A 12,962-nucleotide genomic window follows, 5' to 3' on the forward strand; every position below is an offset into this window, starting at 1 on the left:
ACCCCCCATGAAAAAAACAGTATGCACATGTGCCTCTGACACTCGCCCTCTCCAAGCATTCTTTGGGGTCATTAACACCAAACCCCATTGTGTGTGCTCTCAGACTTGGTGGGTCAATGGTTGAGAGAGAGAGAGAGAGAGAGAGAGAGAGAGGACTGTGCTGTGTGCGATTTTGGTGCTGTAAAGTTCAAAAAGAGCCTGGAAGTTACTATTGCAAAGAAGGGGGCCAAAACTCTTGATAACAAAAGAAACCAAACAGATTAGATATGAAATAGCAATGCTCCACCCAGAAAAAAACCCAATAGCTCATTCAGAAATCCCTGATTCGAATCTGAAACAGAAAATTTGCACCCCTACTAATCAACTTCAAAGAAACCTCCAGCTAGAATGCCATTTGGAAAATATGGCACTTGCCCTTTGAGCTACAACTACAACCTGAGAGAACCTGTAATCAGAGAATAAGAGTGGCATTCTGCCCTTATCTTCCTTCTGAGCAGAATATGTGTCGAGATTAAGGAGTAAGAGAAAATCAAAATTGATAGAAGAATGGACATCTGTACTTGCTCTTTGAAGTTGCGCTCAAGAAGAGCAGACGACCAAGGCATCTTTCTGCGGGTGGGGAAAGGGGGGTGTAATTAGAAAGTTTCTGTCTGGTCTCTCAACAATATGTGATTACAAAAGGCATTCTTATTATTATTAACTGCTTTGAATGTTGCCAACTTGCCATAGATCCTGTAATCGTCATGAAAAAATGGATGTTGTTGCTTAGTATTAAAATCATGTATTCCTGATGTGGGCATTTGTTAGTCAGTTTGCTGTAAAATGACACACTGCTGAATCTTTAAAGGGCTTCAGTTTGGGAAAGCAAAATATGATTGGGCAAATCGCTGAAATATTTAAAGTGCAGCCTGTTAAAGCTTTTACTTCGAAGGGCGTCATGTCAGAAATTGTATGCGGAGAAAGCAAGCAATTGGCTTTCCATCCTCATGCGAGTCAGTCAGCATGGGGGCTCCGTACCTATCGCTTCTACTTCATCGCAGATGCTAACAGAGCCTCTTGTGATTCTTTTGGGGGGGAAGGGACAAGAAAGAAAATATTTATGAGCCTTCAGATGTTGGAAAGATGATTTTAACCAAAGTGGTTATTGATGAAAGGTAATGGTGGGCTTATTTCTCTACCGCTCAGTTCCCCACACTTAAACATTAATCTCATTTTTTCATTAGTCACTTTAAAGTAGGTGTGTCGAAATGTGTTACATGCACTAGTTTTCTCTGAGTGTAGTCTGTTATTGCTTTGCCCAATATGAAACTTCTTGTGTTTCCTCCCCCAGACATGACCCGTTATTAATACCTGGCAATGAACAAGTTGACAACATGGACTGCAATGTGAAAAAATACGACTCCACAGGCATGTTTCATTGGTGTACAGCCAAGGATATTGAAAAGGTTATTTTGGTGGGTATCTGAAAGACAATCCTTGCTAAGCCAATTCACGCAATAAGTTGCACAAGCACATTCAGTTGAATTCCACACGTCTCTTCTGTTAACAGTGGTACATTTCTCTGACTTAAGGAACCTTTCCCTACCTCTTACCCCAGAGAAATGCACCACCATTAACTGGAACAGATCCGTAGGTTTCAAACAACTGTTTGCAATTCTGCTGTGTGCTTTTTGTGGATTGAGCAGTATACATACTGCATGCCAATCCCTTACTCCTCTCTTTTGGAAGCTCCACAAATTGCTTTATGAATGATTGACTGCAACTGCCTTTTCTATGTCTGTAGTCTACAAGTATGATACCCATTTTGCCATCCAGTTCTACCTCTCATGGGACATAACGTCACCATCCTTCACCTTGATGGGTAAAGAGCTGAGATCCAGAGGTGTCTGTGCACAATCAAACATCTACAGCCATACTGAGTGGGCCAAGAATCTGAAGTTGCCCACACCCAAGTTAACCAAATACAAAAAAATTACTGCAGTATAAATAATAATTTGAAAAAAATACCAATAAACAAGCCATTTATTCTACAGAGGATCCATAACCCAATACCTGAAACAACTGAGCCTTTACATATATCTTTTAACACAGATCATTCGTAACTGTGCCATCGACATGACTGAACAGCCTTCACAGTTTAATATTCAAGTCCAATTAAAATCATTTTAAATATGAATTTCTGAATGAGCTTATTACTCTGCAGTATATCTGGTTAATGCATGCAGGCCAGATTTTAATAGCAAAAATATTACACTCAGATACATGCATAGATGGCCATTCAGATCATTTTCTGCTGTGTGCTACTTGATTATTAAAGTCAGTTTCTGTATTTACAACACTGAAAACTGGCTCTAACTTCCAAGGCAAAATTCAAGATTTTTTTTGCGACTGTGACTACAGGTGTACGAAATATAAAATATATAATAAGCTTTGCCACCCACCTCTCATTTCCCCAGCAGTGCAAGCAGTGACACCTCTCAGGCCCCTTCTAGTCAGCCAGGCTCCAACATGCACTATACAAACTGGAGGCTGCTGCCACCATGTAGTCTTGTTTCCCACAGCCCAGGTCTCCCGAGGCATCCCCTCCTGCCATGAAAGCTTGCGGGGTGACCCTTGGCCATCTCACTCTTCTCAGCCTCAACTACCTGACAGGGTTGTTGTAAAGATAAAATGGAAGAGAGAAGAATGGTGCTCTAAGTGGCTTCAAGTCCCTGTTGGGGGCAGAAGTAAAGCAGAAATATCTAAATAAAAAATTAACATTTAATTTTATGACATGACCCTGCCACAAAAAACAGCATTCCTGTGTGGAATCCCACCCTTTCCATTTTCAGCAGCAGCCCTGCATCTCATAACTTTCGGTTCCATCCGCAGACAAGTGAGCTGAAGCATGAGGCTGCTGCTCTTTATCTCCAAGTCTTTGTTTTGGACTCGTTGCATGCTCCTTTTATGTCTTAAGTGGGGGCAGCCATCGAACTGACTCAACTAATTAAATATAACGAGAAGGCCTCTCCTAGTTTGTTAACTTCAGTGAAAGTTTGTGCCACTTATGTTCATGTTCCTGAATCAAAGAGTAGCAAGGAATCAACTCTCTATCTCATAGACAAAACTGATGATATGTGAAATGAGCTCCCTGGTGGGTCTTCACTTTGTTGTAGTTGATGAAGCTTTTCTCAGTGTCTGCTCTCTCAAGATTTCGCCGTACCACTGCATGGTGCGGCCAATAATGGTGACAGCTCTGGTTTACTCTAACGATCGGGAGACAAAACCTTGTTCCACACTTTCCTCGGGGATTTGGTATAATAACCATGACATTGTCTGCAATTGCAAAACTGGCATTTAAGCAATCGATAAACCAGTCAATTCTACTGAGTAAATTGTTACAAGTTTGATTCAAAACTGCTTAAATTGATATGCATTCTGCAGTGTTCACTAGACCGCTAGAGACAACTCTCCCATGCATTGCTTAATAACTAAGGGCGACAGATGTCAACTAGAATCTTTTAAATATATTTCAAACAGATACGACACTAATGACCTTAATGCTCCACTGCAAAAAGTTTGCATATAAAAAAAAATGACATTGGGAGTGCCCTCCTTGCCTGATTGTGACTTAACATTAATTTCCTCTGTTTGCATGAAAAAGGTGGATAGGGAGCAGGGAGGACAACATGTAAACACACCTTTGGAACTGTAGTATAAGCTCAGTTAGCAAGTCACCTTTCCTACTGTTAAGATCTGCTCTGAACAAAATAATATATTTGACTGGGGATTTAAGAAATATGTGTATCATCATAGGTAACGTTGTTAGGAAAACTTTCAGCTCCCACCTGAACCCCAAGGGCTTGTGGGGACACCTCATTTGCGCCTGTATCCCCCTCTCCGTACTATTTCCTCTTTTCCTCCTCCTGGCAACCCCCATATCCTTATCTTTTCCTGCTTTGTTCTCTCCTTCCATTCACCAACCAACCCACCTTTTATCTGCCTCCCATCTTCAGCTATATTATTTCATTTATACCTTGCCATTCTCCACAATGGCAACTCAAAGCAGCTTACACCATTCTCTTCTCCTCCATTTTATCCTCACAACAACCCTGTGGGGTGAGTTAGGCTGAGAATATGTAACTGGTCCGAGGTTACCCAGTGAGCTTCCGTGGCAAAGTGTCTGAGACTCTAACCACTACACACCACTGGCTTTCTTGGAGTGACTGGCCCAAGCAGCCAGGTCGGGTGACTCGTGCAAGTCATGTGGTAGCCAGTTGCCCTGTGGCTGCTGGAAAGGGCCCTGCTTCTTCCCCTTCATTTTACTGACAAATCAGTGCTTGAAGGCTGGTAGTACTATTGTGGTTGCCTACCATTGGCCACTGAGGGCATCTGTTTCTTAAAGCTGCTTCTTTTACTTTGGGTTTGTAACCCCCCCCCCCATATATTTTTTTTGTTAAACTAGGGGTTCATCTGGCCCAGATATCACACAATCTTAACAAATCATATACTTGCAGTGCAATCCTAAGCAGAGTTACACCTTTCTAAGCTCATTGAAGTTAACATGGTTAGAAACGTGTCTCTCTACTTAGGATCGCACCATTATAAAGCAGTTTCATGTACTGCTTGGCTTGTATGTGCTGCTTTCACAGTCACTGTTGCCTGTCAAGGAAATAAGATGCTGACAATGCAGGTGTGTGACCTGTAGTAACACTGACAATGGTGGCCGTGTACATGCTTAAAATAAGTATGTACACACTCATACATACCATCACTCCTCTAGCCGATTTCTCATCATGACAAGGCTTTTGGTAGAGAGATTTGGACATTTACTGCCCTGTGTCCTCCTGCCTTACAGCCTGTGCTGCTTGGGGAAGAGACAGGGTCAAAGAGAATAGTGTGGCATATTTGCCCAGAGGCAACGGTCTATCCAGCAAAACATCGTCTTTTAAGCTCAAAATTGAACTCATGACCATTTGATTAGGGTTAATTCAGAAATTTCCTTTTCTATTGTGGGATCATTCACGCGAGTTATCTTCATGTTTGAATATCGTTGAAAGATCATTCACGTCTATATGATAAATGCAGTTTGCTGCAGTAAATTTGGACCCCAGAGTATGCAGACTTCAGAATAAACACCGGCTGTTTCTTTTCCTGGGTGTTCTGATGAATTCTGTCAACGTGGAATTTATTCCGGTTTTCAGTAGCATCGATTCAACATTGATTTCGGTAAAAAAATAATAATCCTATTTTAGTTTCTTTGCATTGTTCTCCTCTCTGAACTCATTTTGCTTTTCCAGACCCGAAGCGAAGCTGCCATGACGGTATTAAGTGGACATGTGGTCGTTTGCATATTTGGGGATGTAACATCAGCTCTGATTGGATTAAGAAATTTTGTGATGCCCCTGAGAGCCAGCAACTTCCACTACCATGAGCTTAAACACATTGTGTTTGTGGGCTCTCTTGAATACCTGAGGAGAGAATGGGAGACGCTGCATAACTTCCCCAAGGTCTCAATCTTGCCTGTAAGTCCAAGAAGCCACATTTTCTATGCCTTCCCCGCTTTCCTTTTAAAGATACCAACTAGACAGAATCACACTGGCTTTGATCTTGGACTTTTTTCTTTCTTTTAACTTGTGTCTGGTTACAGGCCTCAGGACTTGGCCTTTTCCCTGTTTGTTGTATCTATGAATACTGAGCCCGGGGAGACCTTATTAGGAGAAATTTGCCGACATGCTCAGTCCCTCGTCAGGGATGAATTTCAGCAGCTATCAAATATATTAGCTGCGTTATCTATTGAACACTTGCTCGAGTGCCCTGCATGCAGCCAATTTTGATGTTATGATTTTTCCTGACAGAATGACAGACTTTATTTTATGTCATTATTTATGCTTGTGAAACCTTTGAAAACATTTGGTATTATTTGTCTATCTACCTAATCTATTTGTATCCGTAAAGACCTTCAGAATGCTGGCCTGCTGGCTTGGCTTTATTTAACACCCTGACAGCAGCATTTCATCTTTTTAAGGGGATTTATGCAGCCCTATGATAGGAGTGTCGTTTAATAAAACAAGTCCATTATTGAAGAGGCCCCAATTCTTCAATACTTGCTGTTGCCATTTATGCCTGACTGCTAACCATAATGCAGATTTCTGTTACATTGTTGTTTGCATTCAGTGAACAAGGCATAAAACAGCAAGAGAATTGCAATAATTTCCACGTGAAATGTTTTGTATCCATATTTCCCCCCTTAAAAATCAAAAGCTCTTTCAAAAACAGTCTGGAATGTGGAAGACAATTCTGTCCAGCTTCACCTCTAAAAGCTGCAGCTTTCTGACAAGTCACCTTTTGTCCCCATATTTTAAAAAATGTAGGAGAACAGCTATGCTTACACTTGTTTTTGATGACCAGTTTCATCAAGGTGCCAAGCATGCATAATGAGTTCACCTATGAGCATGCATAATGTGTTCCATGTGGTTCAAGCAGTATTTCATTTAAAGGTTTCTCATTTTGCACACATCTCAGTGCATACAGACTTTGCATACCACCTAACCATGTCCCACAGGTTAGCCATGTTGGTGTGCAAGCACTTTGTATGTAGGAGTCAGCTCATAGGTTCAAACCCCTTTCACTGTAACACCAACCCACATGTGAGAGTGCTTTATGTGCAACTACTGTGTCCTTTAAATTGGGCCCAAGGTAATCCACATAGCTAAGCAGAATTACATTCTTCTAAGTCCATTGAAGTCAATCGATTTAGAAGGGCATAACTCTAATTAGAATTACATCACTAGAATTCGAACATCTTCTCTTGGGGCTGATGTATTTATGTTATATGCTACATAGTTGCTCCTGTGTTTGTGGTGCTAAACATATGCAACGTGAAGGGGAGCTTGCCTCTATAAACATTCTGGGACATATGCTAGGGAACTGTCATTAATCCCTTCCCAGCTCCGGGTGTATATCCCCACCTGTCTGCAAATGGGGCTTTCCCCTTCACACTGTACCACGTTTAGCACTTAAAAAAAAAGTTTACCCTCCAAGCCAACTTGCTATGTAAAATGTGATTGGGCCCTCAGCTTTAGAGGTTATCTGTCTTTTAAAAGTTACAGGAAATCTTTCAAATTGCCAGATGTAGAAATCCACAGGTACAATGCTTTCAGCATAGTCCACTGAGATGTTTTCTTCTGCAAGCCCCACCCATTCATTTGGAAAAAGCAGCCATGTAGGAGAAGTTAGATTGTATCCTTTATGACCATCTGTGGATATCTTCAGAAATAATCGCATGATACCCAAGTAATTTATGCTCCATTAATTCAATAGTTATCAAATGAGAGTTTATCAGCTTGTCTGGTAAAGCATCCACTAAATGAGAAATCTTTATCCATGGCTGTTTTAACCTTACGTCTGTGTGATAGTTTCAGCCACCATGTAATGAGTGCATTTCTTTGAATTGGCTGTTAAAGTCCATCTAGGCAGCACTGAAAAAAATAGCTCATCAGATCTAGACCAGAGACACAGGAATAGCCGTGATACATGCAATATTGACTTACAGGAGTAAAATACAGGCTAAGAAATGTCATGGCTTGGCTGCCTTAGGTTTAACGGTTTATAGCTGAGTAACATTGCTCTGAGCCTATAGGACAGAGGGTGATTTAAATAATATCATCATATGCATGTTTATCACCACAGAGATAATTTGCATATGCAAACAACCCATCCCATACCTAATATTGCACAGAAAACAGAGCTCCTAATGTCCCCTTAAAAACTGAATGCTTTTTAGTACAGCCAGTTGTTTCATGACGGAATTGCTGGGCTTGCATTTTGTATTTATTGTGAGCTGTCTCGTGCACAAGGAAGGTAGGATACAAATACCTAAATAAAAAAATAAATAACTACCCAATTCAACTGTGAATCATGCAAAATAAGTGCAGAAACCAAGGAAGTAGATGCCAGTACTTTTCCATAGAAATCAGTGTCTCCGAATGCCAATGTTTCTGGGGACCAAGAATAAGCTAATCCAAACTATGGTATTCTCCATTACTATGTATGAATGTGAAAGTTGGACAAATGAAGAAAGCCAATAGGAAGAAAATTGATTCATTTGAAATGTGGTGCCGGAGGAGAGTTTTGCAGATACTATGGACGGCCAAAAAGACAAATAAGTGGGTTCTAGATCAAATCAAGCCTAAATGCCCCCTAGAAGCTAAAATGATGAAACTGTTGTTCTTTGGTCCCAACATGAGAAGACAAGACTCACTGGAAAAGACAATATTGCTAGGAAAAATGGAAGGTATAGGAAAAAAGGAAGACCCCCAAATAGATGGCTGGACTCAATAAAGGAAGCTATGGCCTCCAGTTTGCAGGATGATTAATTATAAGGCATTTTGGAGGTCTTTCAATTCATAGGGTTGCCATAAATTGGAAGTGACTTGACAGCACGTAACACACACAAAATGCCAATTTAAACTGCTGACTATGGCACTGTACAGCATGGACACTCCAGATAACTGGAGTAATAGTTGCCAGGCCCTGATCTCATGCATGAGTTCTTTGAGTATGCAGTGCTCAAATGCTTGGACAATGGAAGCACTGCTGTGGAAATCAAGAGCTTTAAAAAAATTACACTCATACGTGGCAAATGCTTTTGAGTGGTCTGTACACAAGGGCTGTGAACTTAAAACGTCCACTACTGTCAAGAAAACATCTTTTAGGATTGGAGGGTCAGTGGCAATACAAAAGAAAGAAATCAAACGAGCATTGTCATCACTGCAGTTTTTCATCCGGGGAACAGTACAGAGACGGTGCATATTAGCTTAGTAGCCTCTTTCTTTTTCAAAGGGCTTTAAATATCAGTCTGTTTGTTTAAGACCATTGGGGCAGGGCAGGGGGAAGATAACTAGGAAACAAGGGGCCTTTCCTGTGTTTGGCTTCAGGGAGTCTGTGTTTGGGTTCCTCTTGCGAGCGTTTAGGTGCATAAAGCCATCCTTGGTTTCAGTTGTTACTTTTTTGGCTAGATATTTTGACCAGCAGATGTTTGGAACACACCTATTCGCTATGCTCTGAAAGGCAGAGCATGCTGAATGAGGGTGACGGAAATCAGGACGATTCTGAGTTGCAGGCGAGATGCAGCACGCTGGCATCATTCCTGTTCCTTGTTTGTTAGTAATAGCTTGACTGAGTATTGAGACTTAACTCTAAAATGCTGCCATCAGCACCAACTACCCTTTAGATTAGCACATTTCTTCTATTCCCTGGCACGTAGTTAGACCAGCTTAATGTCAGAGCATAAAAAGGATACTTGTTAAATAATTTCCCAAAGCTCCTTCTCAGTATTTAATTTGTTTTTTTCTCTTTCTCTTTCTCTCTCTCTCTCCCTCTCTCTGCCAAAGGGTACACCATTAAGTCGAGCTGATTTAAGGGCTGTCAACATCAACCTCTGCGACATGTGCGTAATCCTGTCAGCCAATCAGAATAATATTGACGATTCTTCGCTGCAGGACAAGGAATGCATCTTGGCGTCACTCAACATCAAGTCTATGCAGTTTGATGACAGCATTGGGGTCTTGCAGGCTAATTCCCAAGGTAAGAACTGCCCTATAATACTTCTCGATGGTGCCTACAGGGGACGGGACCTGGCAGGAAGAATATCCCTCACTCAGTAATTCAAAGGGACCTTACATCAGCTTGCTTGACAGTTAAACCTGCTGATTGGTATGATGGGTTTTAAAGGGATGGTCACAAATACCACTCTGTACTATACACGCATGCGCTCGCACACACAAATTTTGGTGCTCCTAGCAGAGGAGCGAGAAGTGACTGAGCAGAACATGTTATTTCATTTCTCTCGCAGATAGGAGATTGCTAAATCCACACAGTTCCACAGTCTTCTAGTTCATTGCAATAAAGTCACATTGGTACTCATCATGTAGGCAGAGGAGGCTTGTCCTCAGGCTGGATGCAAAACAGGATAATTACAAATGCTGCCTGACAAGGGTGTTTGCAGCCAAATGCCACACAGCACAATAATAATACTTATAGTAATAACACCTTTACATGAAAAAGAGAAAAGGAAAAAGGAATGGGAAGAGTTTGGGGTGGGGAGCAGTTGTATAAAAATCTGCAGGGAAGATCTCACACCACATCTGTAAAATTCTCTGTGATTTCTTGCTCAGAAAGCATAAATAGATTAACAGAGAGCTAAATTCTGGCCACACATTATTTTTATTTTTCATCATTGCTATCTCAAGGTCATAGGGAGGATTAAAACACACATCAAAACAAAGCAAAACAAAACCTTTCTAAAATGGTAACCCACAAACAAGACTATGTGTTTCCAGTGTGCCTGCCATCAAACCCCAGTACTGCAACATGGAAAATAAAACTTCGTAATCAGGATTGTTCACAATCAACACAGCAACTGTGAATTTGATTGTAATATTTCTATATATTTCTTTATAGCCCGCTCCATTAAAAAGGGTCACAACAGTAAATAAAAGCCACCCCCTTCCTCCAGCAAAATAACATTCCATCCCATGAAACGATTGTTTCGAAGCCCAACCCAGGCAACAAGTGTTAAGACTTGAACTGAAATAGAATAAGAGGAAGAAGGAAGCAGCTCCCACTTGACACCATTGAATTCTGCCACTCCCACTGTTCAGTTAAGGCTTTTGCAGTTTTCCACCCCAAAATAGCACCCCCCCCCCAAATGTCACATTTTTGTAGAAGACCTCTGGTTCCTCCAGATTTGCAGAACCCTATAACACCATTGTAGTTTGCTGCGTAGTACAATTTGTGCCATGCACATGGGTGCCATTGTGATGTTGGTATTGGGAGAGCTGTTTAAACCAAGGATGCAGAAGGATTCGGGAAGTTGAAAGCAAGGCTACTTAAAGGGAAAACCTTGGGGACAAGATCCCCAGAGGGGGTCACCCTGTGGGCTCATGGATTTGTTTTCATGTGATAATGGTTTGAATATGGGTACTATGAATGAAGCAGTAATGGAAGGTGACACTGGCAGAGGATCTTTCACAACCAGTGGCAATGACACTTCAGCTAACCCTGGTTAGTACTGCGCAAAAGAAGGCAACGGTAAACTGCTTCTGATAATCTCTTACCTCAAAAACCCTATGATGAGACAATCCAAAATGAAAGAAGATATAGTGCTGGAAGACAGGACCCCCAGGTCAGATGGCACTCAGTTGTCTACTGGGGAAGAGCAGAGGACAAATATGATGGGACTGTTCATAATGAAGGGACTAGAATAAAGCTGAAAGGACATCCATAGATGTCCAAAGAACATGTGTGATACATATGATAGCAACATGGAATGTGAGAAATATGCATCAAAGCAAGCTCAAAATTGTAAAACGACGAATGGAACATTTAAACATTGTAGTCCGAGGTGTGAGTGAATTAAAGTGAACTGGACTAAGTCATTTGCAATCAGAAAATTACGAAATGTTCTACTTCAAAAATGACAAACTCAAAAGAAATGGTGTTGCTTTAATAGTGAGACAAGATGTTACACAAGCAGCGCAACTATAATACAAAGTCTGACTGATTAATATCAATCAGACTTCATGGAAACCCTGTTGACATAACCATCATTCAAGTTTATGCCTCAACTACAGATGCTGAAGAGGAAGAAATTGAAAGCTTTTATGCAAGTGTCCGAGAAGAAATCGATCATACATCTAAACAAGATACACTAATAAGTGTAGGTGACTGGATTGCAAAAGTAGGAGAAAAAGCAGAATTAAACATTGTCATCGTACAGCATAAGGAAAGCTTGATTAGATTTAGAAGAAGTTGGAGTAAAAATTAGTGGAAGGAGCATTAACAATTTGAGATATGCAGATGACGCCAAATTACTAGCAGAAAATAGTAAAAACTTGAAATGACTACTGATGAAGGATAAAAGAGAAAGTGCCAAAGTGGGCTTACAGCTGAACATCAAGAATACAAGAGTAATGAGTACCAAGGAATTATACAATTTAAAGGCTGACCACGACAAAATTGAAATTGTTAAAGATTTTCTACTCTTTGCCTCAATCATCAACTAAAAGGGAGACTGCAACCAAGGAATCAGAAGGATATTGAGACTTGGAAGGGCAGCCATAATGGAACTAGTGAAGATCCTTAAGGAGACCAAGATCAAGATAATCCACACTATGTATGGATGTGAGAGCTGGACACTGGAGAAAGCTGATAGGAAGGTTGATTCATTTGAAATGTGCTGGAAGAGAGTTTCACAGATACCATGGATGGACCAAAAAACAAATAAGTGAGTTCTAGATCAAATCAAGCCTGAATTCGCCCTAGAAGCTAAAATGAAAAAACTGATGGTATTTTACTTTGATTACATCATGAGAAGACAAAACTCACTGGAAAGTCAATAATACTAGGAAAAGTTGAATGCAGTAAGTAAAGAGGAAGACCCCAAATGGGATGACTTAACTCAATAAAGGAAGCCTCCAGGTTGCAAGATCTGAGCAAGGCTGTTCACGATAGGACGTTTTGGAGGTCACCATAAGTCGGTCACCATAAGTTGGAAGCGACTTGAGAGCACACACACACACACACACACACAGAGGGATCTATGATGGCCTGTGTATGAGACCTATGATGGTTCTCCAGAGCACTGGTAGAAAGTTGGACAGATCCACAATTAAAGTTGGATCCCATGTTGAAGGTTAGGGCCCTGGGGCTGAAAAGTGTGAATACTAGTAATGCAGAATGCTTAGCTTACAATGCCTTATCTTAATAGCAAAGCATTTTTATGTTACCATTCTTGTGTTCCTTGTGCTCTGCTTGAACAGCCAGTGCTGTTGTAAGTGGGGTTTCTTAGTATTTACCCACAAGTAGATGGGTTGAACAAAGCCCATGCATTCACTCTCTGAACTACTGGTTGTTACTAAAGCTACTCTGAAAAAAAACTGACCCTCTGTATAAAACTGGCCTTTCAACAAAGGCTTAAG

The 12,962-nt window shown here is 41.0% G+C and overlaps 1 protein-coding gene across 3 annotated transcripts in view; it reads left to right on the forward strand.

The window, feature by feature from the left end:
* Positions 1 to 12,962, forward strand: part of KCNMA1 (potassium calcium-activated channel subfamily M alpha 1) — a 742,538-nt gene that overhangs the window by 628,421 nt on the left and 101,155 nt on the right. For all 3 annotated transcript variants that reach the window (XM_054982574.1, XM_054982573.1, XM_054982572.1), the window contains exons 20-22: positions 1,331 to 1,454; positions 5,280 to 5,504; positions 9,375 to 9,567. In XM_054982574.1, coding sequence (XP_054838549.1) covers positions 1,331 to 1,454; positions 5,280 to 5,504; positions 9,375 to 9,567 — 542 coding nt within the window. The remainder of the gene's footprint in view (positions 1 to 1,330; positions 1,455 to 5,279; positions 5,505 to 9,374; positions 9,568 to 12,962) is intronic.

This window comes from Eublepharis macularius, chromosome 6, assembly GCF_028583425.1.
Source record: "Eublepharis macularius isolate TG4126 chromosome 6, MPM_Emac_v1.0, whole genome shotgun sequence".
NCBI lineage: Eukaryota > Metazoa > Chordata > Lepidosauria > Squamata > Eublepharidae > Eublepharis > Eublepharis macularius.